Source organism: Oncorhynchus mykiss, chromosome 23, assembly GCF_013265735.2.
Source record: "Oncorhynchus mykiss isolate Arlee chromosome 23, USDA_OmykA_1.1, whole genome shotgun sequence".
Classification (NCBI taxonomy): domain Eukaryota; kingdom Metazoa; phylum Chordata; class Actinopteri; order Salmoniformes; family Salmonidae; genus Oncorhynchus; species Oncorhynchus mykiss.
In genome coordinates this window covers 13,538,322-13,556,787 of record NC_048587.1, presented here as the reverse complement: position 1 = coordinate 13,556,787, position 18,466 = coordinate 13,538,322, and the positions used below count along the sequence as shown (strand labels likewise).

Genomic DNA, 18,466 nt, shown 5'->3' with positions numbered 1-18,466 from the left:
TACTCTTTGTGTTCCCTCTTTCTCTCCTCTCCTCCCCCTCTTCTCTCGCTCTCTACACCTCTCTCTCTCTCTCTCTCTCTCTCTCTCTCTCTCTCTCTCTTCCCAGTTCTTTATCTGTGTGGAGTGAGTGCAGCTGGACTTGGAGGGAGAGGGAGAGACAGAAATAGCTGAGGGCGTGCAGGCCGGGCCCTGACCACTGGCATGTATAAGGAAGCAGCAGACTCCATTCCGCTGGACGGAGTATGGTTGAGGAGCACTAAAGAGCACCTAGTCGGCGGCCCACATGCAAGAATACAGCCCTTCCCCACCATCTGCTATTCCGGGCCTCGCTGCCACTGTGGTAGTTCTACTCAGCAACCACATAAATAGAGAGTGTGAGAGAAAAACATGAAGAGGAGAGAGGGTTGTGGAACGGTACTGTATTTATTGCTTGTGTTTATAATCTTCTTCTCAGTGAAAGAAGGAGTCGTAACAGCACTAATTTCCCGAAATAACATTATTTTCACTATTCACATTAAATACACAGGCAGGTACTGGGCCACTTTGAGCTGTTGACACTTCATGCTGTTATTTGGAGGATGCTCTGTCATAGACAATTAGCTAAACATAATTCATCATATTTTTGTTTTAACTTCACAACGCCATGTGGAGCAGTTTGGGTAGCGAGTAGACATGACTTCACCTCCGATGTCAGGTGTTCCACAGAGGTTAATGAGTTATGCTGATGCAAAGCTGCTCAAAGTGTTTATGACAGCCCCTTCTCCTCCCTTCAGCCAAGGCCTTGTCTGGGTCGTATTCATCAAGGCACACCATTAAAACATTGTGCAACAGAAATGTGCATTTGCAATTGGACAGGTGCAGATAGTCCCTCCCAGTTTTAGTTCATTTTCTTCTGTTTGTTGCCAGTTGAATATGACGCTGGTGTTTTGTAATGTCTAATTAAATCCTAGCTACCTGATAAGTGGAGACATAACAAACCTGTGAGATGACTCAGGCCTTCTTAACCCACACAGACATACAGACATTGCTCATTTTGTACCAAAATGAGACACAATACTGAGATACCAAGAACGATGGGCAACTCATTAGGTACAGTCAGCATATCTGCGTTGTGTGTAATATCAGATTACCATAATTGTTGTCTTACCTTGCACCCAGACAATGGTGCAATGGTGTCAAATAAGGGGCTGATCTGAGAAATGGTGACCACAAAATGTTGATCTTTTGAAAGACATACACATTACAACAAAATATATATATATATATATATATATTTGCAACATCCCTCATTTCATTGGTTTACTCCTCTAATGTGTCCTACACTAGTGGTCCCATAGTCCCAACAGGTGAGCTGTTTAAAGTTAGTTCTTTAGGCGCCACCTGGTGGGAAAGTTTGGACTACAACGAAAAGCACCTTATGTCAACTCGACTTGCCTTCGGTCTCCAGTTTGTTTCGTGAGTATCTTGAAAAACTTTGGCTGAAATCATCTTGAATATGACTATTTCTGAGGAACTGTGAGAAGATCATTCCAACAGAAATTCTTCTACAGATCAGCTAAGACAAAAAATGAAATTAGCAGTCAACTAGGAAAGCATTCAAGGATCCTCATAAGATTGTTTTATAAGATTCTGCAATTTAAAGAAGATTCTTTAGCAAAATGCTGGAAAGTGTTCTGGGGCTAAAGTCCATATTCATTTGGAAATGAATGATAGAGCCTTCTCTGGATGGTCCAAAGAGCCAGTCAAAATGGTTATATGGTTGCGCAAATTGCTGTGGCTAAGAACAAAGTTCTAGGCTAGGAAGGTTTTTAGCATGGAAGATTATATTAAAGAAAATCTCTAATAATTATGTAAAAAAAAAAAAAAATGTAAAAAAGCACCTCTCTCTCTCTCTCTCTCTCTCTCAAAATCAGCAAATGTGTGGCGTAAGTGATGTTTAACTGCTGTAGAAGGAATGCAATGCCACTGCCATGACTGACATATCGTCCCAGACCCACTGGAGAGGAAGTGAAAGGGAATGAAAATCCTAATCTCAGGTGCCAACGGGATTCAGTCCCTTGTCTAGTGATGTCAGTGTAAGGCCACTAGGTAACAGGTAAAGGTCACAGTTTGGCTGCCTTTAATTAGCCACCATTCATTTGGAACTTGAATTAACAGTATTGCTACAAATACCAATAGATGACAACGGTGTGCCCGGTAAAGTTACAATATATGACTCTAAGCAGCTAGTGCTCAAATAAAGAAATGTGTCACCTTAGCGTTTCATGATGAGATTTCCAGAGTTACATTTTTAACATTTGTTGGCAGGCAGTGTGAGAGGAGTAGATAGTGTAAACCTCTATTTCTCTGTCAGCCTCTCCATCTGCATGATAACAAATTAGCCTTTTCCTTTTCGTTGCATCTCCTCCGTCTGCCACATGGGTTAACAGGAAATGTCTGGCAAGAGAAAGCAGGAGACTGGCAGTAATTAAGGTAGTGTTAAAATAAAGCTGTGTGTGTGTGTGTGTGTGTGTGTGTGTGTGTGTGTGTGTGTGTGTGTGTGTGTGTGTGTGTGTGCGTGTGTGTGTGTGCGTGTGCGTGTGCGTGTGTGCGTGAGACAGAGCGAGCGAGAGACATATATGCAATAGAGAGGGGCAGTGTTGTCTTAGTTCACAGGTTTGAATCTGCTTTCTCAGGGCATCCCAGAGTTATCATCAAACACCTGTCAGGAGCTGTCAGAGGAATTTACTTCTGAACTTGCTATTCCTGTCTTATCATGTTGGACCTAAGTTACTGACACGGCATGATGGTCTATAGTTTGATTGACATGTAGTTATTTTGATAATAGACATGTAGTCCTTGATAATAGAAGCTAACAGTGTTCCAGAAGTTGATACTTGAGTAATACAACATGCAGCCCTGTGACACTCGGGGGCTGCAAAAGTCTGACAAAGCACAGCCTGTGCTGCACGGGTCATAACAGCGTAGGCAGGGGTGACCTGCCATGCCAAGCTATGCAGTGGGCGAGAGGGCCGGGATTACACGCGTGATGTTGCCCCGGTAATGGAGAGATAGCTAATGAACGTAGTATTAATTTGGTCATGTGACACACAGAGACAGGGCCCCTGATATATGCAGTCATCTCTCGACCCATGGGTGTACATCTTGGGATGTATTTTTATGTCAACCTACCTTTGTTTTCTCAGCAACAGTTTCGACAACCATCCAACACAACCACCAGCACCAGCTATAATAATGGGGGTGAACTTCTGAATCTATATGAAAAAAGTTGATGGCATGTCCAAGAAAACCATGCCTTTTGCCATAGGTAAGATCTAACAATCAAAGAAACTACAGTTTCATGTGTATCTTGGTCACGATTAACAATTAGAACAAGCTGGTTGAGGGCCCATGGCTGGACTGGGATTTGGCAAGACAGTAACATAGTAACCCACTGTGCCCATGGATATTTTTTTTGACATAACAGAGGACTGGTTGATTCCTTTTTACATTCATAATTATGCTCAATCATGTTTTTGGTGCACTTAAAAGGAGTGTGTAAATCACAGACCCATCCATTAATAGACTATCACATGTAAAAGTAATGCTTAAACTGTCACCTCCTCTGCCTTGGAGATGCTTCTGCTGCTTGGGTACATCAAATTTGTTTTTGACACATACACATGGTTAGCAGGTGTTAATGCGAGTGTCGCGAATTGCTTGCGCTTCTAGTTCCGACCATGCAGTAATATCTAACAAGTAATCTAACCTAACAATTTCACAAAAACTACCTTATACACACAAGTGTAAAGGAAGGGATAAGAATATGTACATAAAAATATATGAATGAGTGATGGCCGAACAGCATAGGCAAGATGCAGTAGATAGTATAGAGTACAGTATACACATATGAGATTAGTAATGTAGGGTATGTAAACATTATATAAAGTGGCATTGTTTAAAGTGGCTAGTGATACATATATTACATCAAGATGGCAAGATGCAGTAGATGGTATAGAGTACAGTATATACATTTGAGATGAGTAATGTAGGGTAGGTAAACATTACATAAAGTGGCATTGTTTAAAGTGGCTAGTGATACATTTATTACATAAATTTTTCTATTATTAAAGTGGCTAGAGTTGAGTCAGTATGTTGGCAGCAGCCACTCAATGTTAGTGATGGCTGTTTAACATTCTGATGGCCTTGAGATAGAAGCTGTTTTTCAGTCTCTCGGTCCCAGCTTTGATGCACCTGTACTGACCTCGCCTTTTTTTTTTACCTTTATTTTACTAGGCAAATCAGTTAAGAACAAACTCTTGAAGGCCTAGGAACAGTGGGTTAACTGCCTGTTCAGGGGCAGAACGACAGATTTGTACCTTGTCCGCTTGGGGATTCGATCTTGCAACCATTCAGTTACTAGTCCAATGCTCTAACAACTAGGCAACGCTGTCCTTCTGGATGATAGCGGGGTGAACAGGCAGTGGCTCGGGTGGTTGTGGTCCTTGATGATCTTTTTGGCCTTCCCATGACATCGGGTGATGTAGGTGTCCTGGAGGGCAGGTAGTTTGCCCCCGGTGATGCGTTGTGCAGACCTCACTACCCTCTGGAGAGCCTTACGGTTATGCGCTGCTGCGCCTTCTTCATCCCGCTGTCTGTGTGGGTGGACCATTTCAGTTTTTCCGTGATGTGTACGCAGAGGAACTTAAAACTTTCCACCCTCTCCACTACTGTCCTGATGATGTGGATCTCCTTTGTTTTGTTGACATTGAGGGTGAGGGTATTTTCCTGACACCACACTCCGAGGGCCCTCACCTCCTCCCTGTAGGCCATCTCGTCGTTGTTGGTAATCAAGCCTACCGCTGTAGTGTCGTCTGCAAAACTTGATGATTGAGTTGATATACAAAATACTGCACAGTTTCCTACGAATGCGAAGCGGGGGCGGCCATCTCTGTCGGCGCCGGAAGTCAAGTGTAACATATACAAGCAAGGAGTTTTGCTGATTCTTGTTCTGGTAATGTTTTCTCTGTGCCCAACAAGAATATTGAAAGTAAGGCTAAGGTCATTGAGATTGAGATAGACATCAATGGAATGAGTGTGAGCATGCTTTCCACCCGAACACCTGGATGGCAAATCCTTGGCAAAATGAATACCTCCATTACATGGCAGATAAGTGATACTGAAGGTTAAGATCACTTTATCAATTGTGCACAAGGTTTATCCCAACACCTCCGAAAGACACACATAAAGTTGAAGTTGGAAGTTTACATACACCTTAGCCAAATACATTTAAACTCAGTTCCTGACATTAAACTCAATTCCTGACATTTAATCCTAGTAAAAATCCCTGTCTTAGGTCAGTTATATCACCACTTTATTTAAAGAATGTGATATGTCAGAAAAATAGTAGAGAGAATGATTTATTTCAGCTTTTATTTCTTTCATCACATTCCCAGTGGGTCAGAAGTTTACATACACTCAATTAGTATTTGGTAGCATTGCCTTTAAATTGTTTATTTGGGTCAAATGTTTCGGTTAGCCTTCCACAAGCTTCCCACAATAAGTTGGGTGCATATTGGTCAACTCCTCCTGACAGAGCTGGTGTAACTGAGTCAGGTTTGTAGGCCTCCTTGCTCGCACACGCTTTCTCAGTTCTGCCCACAAATTTTCTATGGGATTGAGGTCAGGGCTTTCTGATGGCCACTCCAGTGCCTTGACTGTGTTGTCCTTAAGCCATTTGGCCACAACTTTGGAAGTATGCTTGGTGTCATTGTCCATTTGGAAGACCCATTTGCAACCAATCTTTAACTCAAGACTGATGTCTTGAGATGTTGCTTCAATATATCCACATAATTTTCCTACCTCATGAAGCCATCTATTTTGTGAAGCGCACCAGTCCCTCCTGCAGCAAAGCACCCACACAACATGATGGGGTTCTTTGGCTTGCAAGCCTTCCCCCTTTTCCTCCAAACATAATGATGGTCATTATGGCCAAACAGTTCTATTTTTGTTTCATCAGACCAGAGGACATTTCTCCAAAAAGTACGATCTTTGTCTCCATGTGCAGTTGCAAACCGTAGTCTGGCATTTTTTATGGCGGTTTTGGAGCAGTGGCTTCTTTCTTGCTGAGCAGTCTTTCAGGTTATGTCGATATTGGACTTGTTTTACTGTGAATATAGATACTTTTGAACCTGTTTCCTCCGGCATCTTCACAAGGTCCTTTACTGTTGTTCTGGGATTGATTTGCACTTTTCGCACGTTCATCTCGAGGAGACAGAACGTGTCTCCTTCCTGAGCGGTATGACGGCTGCGTGGTCCCATGGTGTTTATACTTGCATACTATGTTTGTACAGATGAACATGGTACCTTCAGGCGTTTGGAAATTGCTCCCAAGGATTAACCAGACTTGCGGAGGTCTACAATTGTTTTTCTGAGGTCTTGGCTGATTTATTTAGATTTTCCCATGATGCCAAACAAAGAGGCACTGAGTTTGAAGGTAGGCCTTGAAATACATCCACAGGTACACCTCCTATTGACTCAAATGATGTCAATTAGCCTATCAGAAGCTTCTAAAGCCATGACATAATTTTCTGGAATTTTCCAATCTGTTTAAAGGTACAGTCAACTTAGTGTATGTAAACTTCTGACTCACTAGAATTGTGATACAGTGAATTATAAGTGAAATAATCTGTCATGCACAAAGTAGATGTCCTAACCGACTTGCTAAAACTATATTTAGTCAACAAGACATTGGTGGAGTGGTTGAAAAATGATTTTTAATGACTCCAACCTAAGTGTATGTGAACTTCCGACGTTAACTCTATAATGTATGTTTATCGTATGGGGCTAGCCAATTTTCATAAATTACAGCCATGCGTTATGTACCGTTAGTACATGATTTTGCAAACTAGCAGAAAAATATAGTCAACATATCATTACAAACAAAAACACATGGCATACCTGATAAAGAAATAAACATCCATAAATTAAATGTTGTGCTGCCCTTATGCACCAACTCCTCTGTAAAGTACAAAATAACAACAGGGGACATGACGCAATGACAACATCTACTGTAGCTTAGCGGGCATGTACAGCATTCACAAATCAACAGATTAAAAGTTCATAAATGCAAAAAGTTCATAAATCTTAACATATTTTTATGGGACATTTTTCAGTAACCTACCTCTTCCACATGGAGACAGTACACAGGGAGAAGGAAGTGTGCGACATTAAAAAGGGCACTTACAACAACAAAAGGAATGTACAGTAATATCAGGCATGTGAACTATTCAGATTTGGTGTAATTATACAACATGAAATGCAAGACATGTTACACAGGGTTAATTGATAGGGCAATTTTTCACAAAGTGTAATGAATTCATACTACAAAATTGTAGGCTGATAATACACAGCCAATACTGTAGGTGGCAGCATTCACCTATAACATTTGTTTGCCGACCGCCATAATACCAACAAATACGAAGAAGAAGAAGAACTTGTCTAAAGATAGGAAGAGTGACGTTGGAAAGATGGCGGAAGCGGATGATGAAGTGGATTCTGAACACAATGGCGGTAGAATCAAGGAGAATTGGAGTATTGTCCAAAATAATAGAAAATGGAGTAAAGTAGTGTACAGTGATGAGAAGGACCCATCATATCTAGTAGGAGTACAGTTTGTTAATGAATGAGCAACTGAGCAGAGTACCAATCTTGAAGAAACCATTTGTTATCCAAACTGGTGGAGAGAGTGCTGGGTAAAGTGAAGGCTGTGAGGATCACGAGAGGTGGCCCTGTTTATATTTTTTTTGCTTCCGCGGATCAGAAGGAACGTGTGTTGTGTCTGAACCGATTTGATCTGTTTGAAGTGTAGTGTGTGTCTCTTTGGAACAGGGCACCCCTCAAGGGGGTTATATTTGGCGTCTTGTGGTCGATTTTGAAGAGATTACAAATATTCCTGGGGTGACTTGAAGCACGTCGGATGAATCGTGTAGTGATTGGTGAAAAAGTGAGGAGTCTGTGTTTGTTTTAAAAATGGAGTCTCTCCCTACTCAAGTGCAGTTAGGGTATAACTACAGAGTCAGAGCATTTATCCCAAGACCAATGCAGTGTGATCACTGTGAAGCTTTTGGTCATGTATCAAGTGTTTGCAGATGAGAGAAGCCGAGATGTCCAAGTTGTGGAAAAAACCATATGTGTTTATAAAAGTAATGAATGTTGCAATTGTGGTGGGAACCATGAAGCCATGTCTTTTGAATGCTCCACAATTGTGAACGAGAATGAGGTGGCCAAAGTCAGGGCTGTGCAGAGCATTTCATATGCAGCAGCTGTGAAAAGGGTTGAGGGTTTGAATGGTGCACCAGAAGAGTCCATGGTGGTGGATAGGCCTGCATTGCAGGCTGCAGGGGTTACCTTTCACCAGCAGGATCCTGACATTTTAAAGGTTAAGAAGGTGGACTTTTTGGCCTTTATTGCTATGGTAATTAATGGCAACTGCATAGGTGGAGAGAATGTCCAGGAAGATCAAATTCATTGTGGATGCACCTCAGAGCGGTTGCTGGGGTTGAAAGATTTCTCAGCGAAATATTTACATGGAATATTGGCGCAAGCCGTACCTCCTTCTCAGGTCTTAGAGCCTGAGAAGGGACACATGTTGAATTGAAAGAAGGAAAAAGTGGGAGTTTTGTTTGTTTCGGCAATGTACAATTATATTAGGGTGGATTAAGGTTCACTATTACTTATGGATTTATTATTTAATTGTATTTTGGGGGAGGGGGGGGGGGTTTCAAACCGTCCAGTTGGTGGCGGCAATACACCTTTTTGGGTGTAGTCTGCCATAAAACCCACAAGAAGAAGAACTTCTCAAACGGGAGATATAGAAGAAAGACTGATCGCTTCTCCGCAGTAAGGTCACTGACAGACACAATTTCAAACTTTTTGGAGATAAAAATATATAGAATTGTTTGATATTATTTAATAGGTTAATGAAAGTAACAGATTTTTATGTTTAGTTAGCAATTTTATCTGTGTGCTTATAGCTAGCAGACACCACATATAGTTAACACTCATGTTTGGCACTAACGTTAAGTTGGCAAGCTAGGTGACTGTCCATGCCATGGCATGCCTTTTTCTTTAACATTATTCTGGCTCGCGAATTGACTAGATAAACTAGTTTGAGTATTAGCTAGCGTGCTAATCCTGTTAACGTTAACCCGTTGCGCAAACGTAGCTAGCTAGTCTAACATTGAGGTGAATGCGAGGACATTACAGGAGAGTGACTTATTTCTCCCCAGGAGGTCGTCGCCAGCTGTAGCTTGACAGCTAGCTACTAGCTAGCTAAGAAGGTCACTTTCTCAAACTCATCTTTGCTGTCACTGTATGGTTGCTGGGTTGCAGAAGTTTCGTGTCTTACTAGTTACAGTAGCTACATTTTTATATCCCAAACTAGCTTGCTTGACCTTTCAAGTGAGGCACTCCACATTTTGACAGGTAGCTGACCATTCCAATTACAATACTGCCCTGAACAATGACCTGTCTGTTGATTAACAGTGACCTTAATTGGCTTGAGGGCAATTTATCCGTAGGTCTCACCTCAGTGTTAGTAGAAACTGCTAAGAGCTTAGACAAATACCCTAAATGGTATTATTTTAGAGGCACTGAGATTATACCTGCTCATCTGACAGAAGCTATCAAATCCATTTGGATACAGACTGGTAGAATGGAATTAGGTTAGAATGGAGGTGCGGATTGGGTTAGGCATTTACATCACAGGTAAAAGACTACAAGAGCTGAGGGCTGGCTAACTCCGCTCCTTGCTCAGTCAACTCTGCTGTACCCAGATCTTGGACCTTTGCTGATATGTATGTTAACCTAATTTCTCTGTGCCGAATATTCAAGTAGCCTAAAGGATTCTTAAAATCAGAAGTTGTTCCTGCACAACAAAACATTCATTATTAATGTGTCTTTCTCATTTCTCCCCTTTCTCTCCAGGCCGGCAGGATGGCCCTGTCAGACAAGGCTCTGGTCCTGGGTGTGTTGGCTGGAGCGGCTGGCCTCAGCCTGGGCACTGTGGTGTTGTACAACAGTAGGAGGGCCGTGCCAACGAGTGGACATGGTGTGCACAGTAAGCTGTACCTCAGCAGTAATGACCAGCGGGTGGCTGGAGCCAGTATGGTGGTCAGGGAAATGCCGGGTCAGGCTGAGGTTTCTGATCGTCTTGCAGCGCTGATCCAGTGTGTGTCAGAGCTGAAGGATGAGGTACGGGCCCTAAAGAGTGCCATCCCAAAGCTGCAGGATCACGTCAGGGATGAGCTGAGAGGACGCAGCGGCCGGGCTGAGGGGGCTGTGGCGCGCGTAAGGGCAGGCCCACCAAACCGAACTACACCCACACGCAGGAGGAAAGTTGCAGGGGGAGTGGCCAGAGCTGGAGGCCAAAGCTCTGAAGAGGAGGCTGAGAGTGAAGGAGGGTGAGTCCCATCCCAATATCTGGGATATTCACATGTTTGGTTCAGATACAGGGGGGAAATCCACCCATCAGTATGATTTCATAAAAAAAACAAGGCACTGTTCATAGTATTTCACATGCCTTTATTTCTATGCTAGTGCTGAGCGATTAGTGCTTTGAGATCGTTTCGGATCGATTGTATCACGGATTTTGGGTTTGATTGAATAATCATAATTTATTCACATTACTTTAATAACATTTTTGTTTTATTTTATTCCAAGTCATCAACTCATCTCTATAGAGCTGCTGCCTAAGGCAGAGTGGCGCAGTGGTCTAAGGCACTGCATCGCAGTGCTAGCTGTACCACTAGAGATTCTAGGTTCGAGTCCAGGCTCTATTGCAGCCAGCCACGACCGGGAGACCCATGGGGTGGCGCACAATTGCCCAGCGTCGTCCGGGTTAGGGGAGGGTGTCGCCAGCACTAGCGACTCCTGTTGAGGGCCGGGCGCAGTGCAATGGTGTTTCCTCTGAGACATTGGCGCGACTGGCTTCCGGGTTAAGTGGGCATTGTGTCAAGAAGCAGTGCGTGCGGCTTGGTTGAGTTGTGTTTTGGAGGACGCACGGCTCCCGACCTTCACCTCTCCCGAGTCTGTACGGGAGTTACAGCGACGAGACAAGACTGTTACTACAAATTGGATATTGGGGAGGAAAAAGGGCTAAAAAAAAAAGAGCTGCTGCCTATGATGTCTGACAAAAATCACAATTTGAGGAAATACGGCATACTTTTATGACTGCTGAATATCACCTATCAATCACTTAGATCATGTGTTTTAAGGCTCACGAAGCAACTGCTTTCTATCTAAAAAAATATCTATTAATCTATTCATCTATTCATCTATCATCTATCATCTATTATCTATATCTCTCTCTAAAAAAAACTGAAAGAAATGGAATTCAAATAATTGAACCGACGTCGGTCAATTAGTTGTTTAAAAAATGAAAAACAACAGACATTTTGGTTAATGACTCAGTACTATTTTATGTTCAATGGCTCAAGCTCCTTTTACATTTCCTACAATACATAATATTCACTGATATTAATATATGATTGCAGTAGGCTATGTCATCTCCTCTATCAAAGCATCCACCATGCATTTTATACTCAAATGCTGGTTTCCTCTGCCAGCTGCACCACCTTAACCCACCTGTACTTGATCAGTGAGCACAGTTGAATGCATTTAATTTAAAACATGTACATGCTTTGCAAGAATGATTTCCCTAATAAGCCTAAGAAGCACATGGACACATCTGAAATAAGGCTACTGATGGGACTTTTGATAAACGCAGGAAATCGTCAAATCAAAATAAACGTTCTGCCACAGCGACTGTTATTTTTGTGAAGACTATTTGATTGAGTTCAGACATACAAGGTTTCTATTAGAGGTCGACCGATTGTGGGCGGTTACATTGCACTCCACGAGGAGACTGCGTGGCAGGCTAACTACATGTTACACGAGTGCAGCAAGGAGCCAAAGTAAGTTGCTAGCTAGCATTAAACCTATCTTATAAAAAACATAAAATCTTAACAATCACTAGTTGACTACACATGGTTGATGATATTACTAGTTTATCTAGCTTGTCCTGCGTTGCATATAATCGATGTGGTGCCTGTTAATTTCTCATCGAATCACAGCCTACTTCGCCAAACGGGTGATTTAACAAGCGCATTCGCTAAAAAAGCATTCGCGAAAAAGACTGTCGTTGCACCAATGTGTACCTAACCATAAACATCAATGCCGTTATTAAAATCAATACACAAGTATATATTTTTAAACCTGCATATTTAGTTAATATTGCCTGCGAACATGAATTTCTTTTAACTAGGGAAATTGTGTCACTTCTCTTGCGTTCCGTGCAAGCAGAGTCAGTATATGCAGCAGTTTGGTCCGCCTGGCTCCTTGCGAACTGTGTGAAGACCATTTCTTCCTAACAAGACCGTAATTAATTTGTCAGAATTGTACTATGGAATAACATTGAAGGTTGTGCAATGTAACAGCAATATTTAGACTTAGGGATGCCACCCGTTAAAATACTGAACGGTTCCAAATTTCATTGAAAGAATAAACGTTTTGTTTTCGAAATGATAGTTTCCGGATTTGACCATATTAATGACCTAAGGCTCGTATTTCTGTGTGTTATTATGTTATAATTAAGTCTATGATTTGATAGAGCAGTCTGACTGAGCGGTGGTAGGCAGCAGCAGGCTCGTAAGCATTCATTCAAACAGCACTTTCCTGCATTTGCCAGTAGCTCTTCGCTATGCTTCAAGCATTGTGCTGTTTTTGACTTCAAGCCTATCAACTCCTGAGATTAGGCTGGTGTAACCGATGTGAAATGGCTAGCTTGTTAGCGGGGTGCGCGCTAATAGCGTTTTCATTTGGTGACGTCACTCGCTCTGAGGCTTGGAAGTAGTTGTTCCCCTTGCTATAGAAGGGCCGCTGCTTTTGTGGAGCGATGGTAACAATGCTTTGAGGGTGGCTGTTGTCGATGTGTCCCTGGTTCGAACCCAGGTAGGGGCGAGGAGAGGGACGGAAGCTATACTGTTACACTGGCAATACTATAGTGCCTGTAAGAAAATCCAATAGTCAAAGGTATATGAAATACAAATGATATAGAGATAAATAGTCCTATAATAACTACAACCTAAAACATCCTACTTGGGAATATTGAAGACTCATGTTAAAAGGAACCACCAGCTTTCATATTTTCTCATGTTCTGAGCAAGGAACTTAAACGTTAGCTTTTTTACATGGCACATATTGCACTTTTACTTTCTTCTCCAACACTTTGTTTTTGCATTATTGAAACCAAATTGAATTTTTCATTATTTATTTGAGACTAAAATGACCCAATATGACTCGGTCTTCATCATGTGATATAGTATATGATCTATTTTTGTATTACACTTCCATTCTATTAGCTTTAAAGTAGACCATCTGATTATTATTTATGTATTATATAAAGTTAAAATAAGTGTTCATTCAGTATGGTTGTAATTGTCATTATTATAAATATAATATAAATCAGCCGATTTAATTGGTATAGGCTTTTGTTGGTCCTCCAATAATCGGTATCGGCGTTGAAAAATCATAATCGGTCGACCTCTAGTTTGTATGTGAACTATTTCTAGGATGCGTACTTTTAAGTTTTTCCAAAACTCACTTCACTTGCTCGTAAGAGGGAGTCTTGCGTTACTGGAGCCGGCACATAGGCGGATCAAATGCACCGATTTTATAAGCTGTTACATGTACTAATAATTTTATGATTGCTCAGGACACCAGATGTTTTACCCTTGTTAGAGAAAAGGTGGGCTATCAAGGGCGGATCACACTCTTGGTCCTGACTCGCTATTGAATCCTACTGGGGAGAAATAATGGGTTTTGAAACATTCATTTAAACAAACATTTAATTTCTCTGTATTTAGGTGAAATACTTACACAATAGAGACCTGTTGAAGGTCCTACTTGCAGCCAGCCATCTCCCGACAGGAACACAGAACCTAACAAGTGGAGGCTGGGGTTGTGGTGGGAGCAAGAAGCCAGCACATATTAGCAGTGAGTGAGCAGATCCGGTCAGCTTAAAAAGACCGTCAAATACTGCTTAATCAAACTGAATCATTAGCTCATCATGAATCATTAGGTTAGCTCCAGATTTATCTCCTGGCAGAGCTCTGGCAGCAGTCGCCTGGAGCAATTCTTGCTGTAACAACATAACAAGCAGGCCAACAGCCAGCCAGCGTACTCTGGGTAGTTAATCATTGTTGTTTTGGTGTCTTAGTTCAGTCTGTCTGTGGCTGTGCCTCGCACTTCCTCGTTTAGACTTTGAGGGCCTATTCACTGTTACTCAGGCCATCAGTTACTACAGGGTGTATGGTTCAGACTGGTGGAACCGGTCCATACTTGAGTGATATAGTTTGGTGTGATAGGAACCAAAATAATAATCAGATAGTCTACTTTAAATCTAATAGAATGGAAGTGTAATACAAAAAATAGATCATATACAGTGCCTTGCGAAAGTATTCGGCCCCCTTGAACTTTGCGACCTTTTGCCACATTTCAGGCTTCAAACATAAAGAAATAAAACTGTATTTTTTGGTGAAGAATCAACAACAAGTGGGACACAATCATGAAGTGGAACAAAATTTATTGGATATTTCAAACTTTTTTAACAAATCAAAAACTGAAGAATTGGGCGTGCAAAATTATTCAGCCCCTTTACTTTCAGTGCAGCAAACTCTCTCCAGAAGTTCAGTGAGGATCTCTGAATGATCCAATGTTGACCTAAATGACTAATGAGGATAAATACAATCCACCTGTGTGTAATCAAGTCTCCGTATAAATGCACCTACACTGTGATAGTCTCAGAGGTCCGTTAAAAGCGCAGAGAGCATCACGAAGAACAAGGAACACACCAGGCAGGTCCGAGATACTGTTGTGAAGAAGTTTAAAGCCGGATTTGGATACAAAAATATTTCCCAAGCTTTAAACATCCCAAGGAGCACTGCGCAAGCGATAATATTGAAATGGAAGGAGTATCAGACCACTGCAAATCTACCAAGACCTGGCCGTTCCTCTAAACTTTCAGCTCATACAAGGAGAAGACTGATCAGAGATGCAGCCGAGAGGCCCATGATCACTCTGGATGAACTGCAGAGATCTACAGCTGAGGTGGGAGACTCTGTCCATAGGACAACAATCAGTCGTATATTGCACAAATCTGGCCTTTATGGAAGAGTGGCAAGAAGAAAGCCATTTCTTAAAGATAAACAACACTTTATGGATAAAGTTTGCCACAAGCCACCTGGGAGACACCAAACATGTGGAAGAAGGTGCTCTGGTCAGATGAAACCAAAATTGAACTTTTTGGCAACAAAGCAAAACGTTATGTTTGGCGTAAAAGCAACACAGCTGAACACACCATCCCCACTGTCAAACATGGTGGTGGCAGCATCATGGTTTGGGCCTGCTTTTCTTCAGCAGGGACAGGGAAGATGGTTAAAATTGATGGGAAGATGGATGGAGCCAAATACAGGACCATTCTGGAAGAAAATCTGATGGAGTCTGCAAAAGACCTGAGACTGGGACGGAGATTTGTCTTCCAACAAGACAATGATCCAAAACCTAAAGCAAAATCTACAATGGAATGGTTCAAAAATAAACATATCCAGGTGTTAGAATGGCCAAGTCAAAGTCCAGACCTGAATCCAATCGAGAATCTGTGGAAAGAACTGAAAACTGCTGTTCACAAATGCTCTCCATCCAACCTCATTGAGCTCGAGCTGTTTTGCCAGGAGGAATGGGAAAAAACATCTCTCGATGTGCAAAACTGATAGAGACATACCCCAAGCGACTTACAGCTGTAATCGCAGCAAAAGGTGGCGCTACAAAGTATTAACTTAAGGGGGCTGAATAATTTTGCACGCCCAATCTTTCAGTTTTTGATTTGTTAAAAAAGTTTGAAATATCCAATAAATGTCGTTCCACTTCATGATTGTGTCCCACTTGTTGTTGATTCTTCACAAAAAAATACAGTTTTATATCTTTATGTTTGAAGCCTGAAATGTGGCAAAAGGTCGCAAAGTTCAAGGGGGCCGAATACTTTCGCAAGGCACTGTACTATATCACATGATGAAGACCCAGTCATATTGGGGAATTTCTGTTACCTTTTGTAATCAATGGAGTTTGCCTCTCCATCAGGGACGAGGGTAAACTAGTGTTGTCATGATACCAGAATTTTGACTCCGATACCACATTGATACCATGGCATAAAAAGGTGTATTAGCCAAAGTCACAGAATGGCACTTGATCCAGACAGGTCTTTTGAGTTCATATATCATTACTTTTAAGTTTTTTTTTATGTATGTATTAATTAGTCAGTTATAGAATCATACAATCAATTTGACTTTGGTCAACAACAAAATAAAAACATCTACATAACATGATAATCATTTATTTGAATGATACATTTCTAATCTATTGATAAACTGGGTAAATCAAGATGTCGCCTAGGCCTATTTGCAATAAAGTTATTGCATTGAGTTATTGGGCTTGTTTTGGCTGATTTCATGGAGCTACGGATGAAAAACAAGTGGTTTCGTTCCTGTTGGGACTTATTTTATTGTACTGATCAACAGGCCACTCTAAAATGTGCAGTTTTGTCACAACACCATGCCACAGATGTCTGAAGTTTTGAGGGAGCATGCAATTGGCATGCTGACTGCAGGAATGACCAACAGAGTTGTTGCCAAAAATTTTATGTTTATTTCACTACCATAAGCTGTCAATGTTGTTTTAGAGAATTTTGCAGTACGTCCAATGTGCCTCACAACCGCAGACCACATGTAACCGTGCCAGCCAAGGACCTCAACATTCGGCTTCTTCACCTGCGGGATTGTCTGAGATCAGCCACCTGGACAGCTGATGAAATTGTGGGTTTGCACAACTGAAACATTTCTGCACAAACTGTCAGAAACCGTCTCCGGGAAGCATTGACATGAGAGGTCGACCGACTATGATTTTTTGACACCGATAAGATTATTGGAGGACCAAAAAAAGCCGATGCCGATTTTTATATATACAGTAGAGGACAGGACAATAGGCAAGCAGCTTGGTGAGAAGGCAACAACTGTTGGCGCAATTATTAGAAAATGGAAGAAATTCAAGATGATGGTCAATCACCCTCGGTCTGGGGTTCCATGCAAGATCTCACTTCGTGGGGCATCAATGATCATGAGGAAGGTGAGGGATCAGCCCAGAACTACACGGCAGGACCTGGTCAATGACCTGAAGAGAGCTGGGAGCACTGTCTCAAAGAGAACCATTAGTAACACACTACGCCGTCATGGATTAAAATCCTCGTGTTTGGAGGAAGAAGAAGGATGAGTACAACCCCAAGAACACCATCCCAACCGTGAAGCATGGAGGTGGAAACATCATTCTTTGGGGATGCTTTTCTGTAAAGGGGACAGGACGACTGCACCGTATTGAGGGGAAGATGGATGGGGCCATGTTTCGTGAGATATTGGCCAACAACCTCCTTCCCTCAGTAAGAGCATTGAAGATGGGTCGTGGCTGGGTCTTCCAGCATGACAACGACCTGGAACACACAGCCAGGGCAACTGAGTGGCTCCGTAAGAAGCATCTCAAGGTCCTGGAGTGGCCTAGCCAGTCTCCAGACCTGAACCCAATAGAAAATCTTTGGCGGGAGCTGAAAGTCCGTATTGCCCAGCGACATCCCCAAAACCTGAAGGATCTGGAGAGGGTCTGCATGGAGGAGTGGGCCAAAATCCCTGCTGCAGTGTGTGCAAACCTGGTCAAGAACTACAGGAAACGTATGATCTCTGTAATTGCAAACAAAGGTTTCTGTACCAAATATTACGTTTTGCTTTTCTGATGTATCAAATACTTATGTCATGCAATAAAATGCAAATTAATTACTTAAAAATCATACAATGTGATTTTCTGGATTTTTGTTTTAGATTCCGTCTCTCACAGTTGAAGTGTACCTATGATAAAAATGACAGACCTCTACATGCTTTGTAAGTAGGAAACACTGCCGATTTTGCAGGTTATCAAATACTTGTTCTCCCCACTGTATTTGTAATAATGACAATTACAACAATACTGAATGAACACTTATTTTAACTTGATATAATAAATAAAATCAATTTAGTCTCAAATAATGAAACATGTTTGGTATAAATAATGCAAAAACAAAGTGTTGGAGAAGAAAGTAAAATTGCAATATGTGCCATGTAAAAAAGCTAACGTTTAAGTTCCTTGCTCAGAACATGAGACCATATGAAAGCTGAAAGCTGGTGGTTCCTTTTAACATGAGTCTTCAATATTCTCAGGTAAGAAGTTTTAAGTTGTAGTTATTATAGGACTATTTCTCTCTATATCATTTGTATTTCATATACCTTTGACTATTGGATGTTCTAATAGGTACTTTTGTATTGCCAGCCTAACTTCGGGAGTTGATAGGCTT

The 18,466-nt window shown here is 41.7% G+C and overlaps 1 protein-coding gene across 6 annotated transcripts in view; it reads left to right on the top strand.

Annotated features, from left to right (window-relative positions):
- Positions 1 to 7,481: 7,481 nt before the first annotated feature.
- Positions 7,482 to 18,466, top strand: part of LOC110502298 (regulator of microtubule dynamics protein 2) — a 61,213-nt gene continuing 50,228 nt past the window's right edge. For 2 of the 6 annotated variants that reach the window (XM_021580226.2, XM_021580221.2), the window contains exons 1-2: positions 7,482 to 8,885; positions 9,967 to 10,442. In XM_021580226.2, the coding sequence (XP_021435901.2) occupies positions 9,976 to 10,442 (467 nt within the window). In that variant the 5' untranslated portion in view covers positions 7,482 to 8,885; positions 9,967 to 9,975. The other 4 variants (XM_021580225.2, XM_021580223.2, XM_036959890.1 and 1 more) reach the window with 4 other exon arrangements.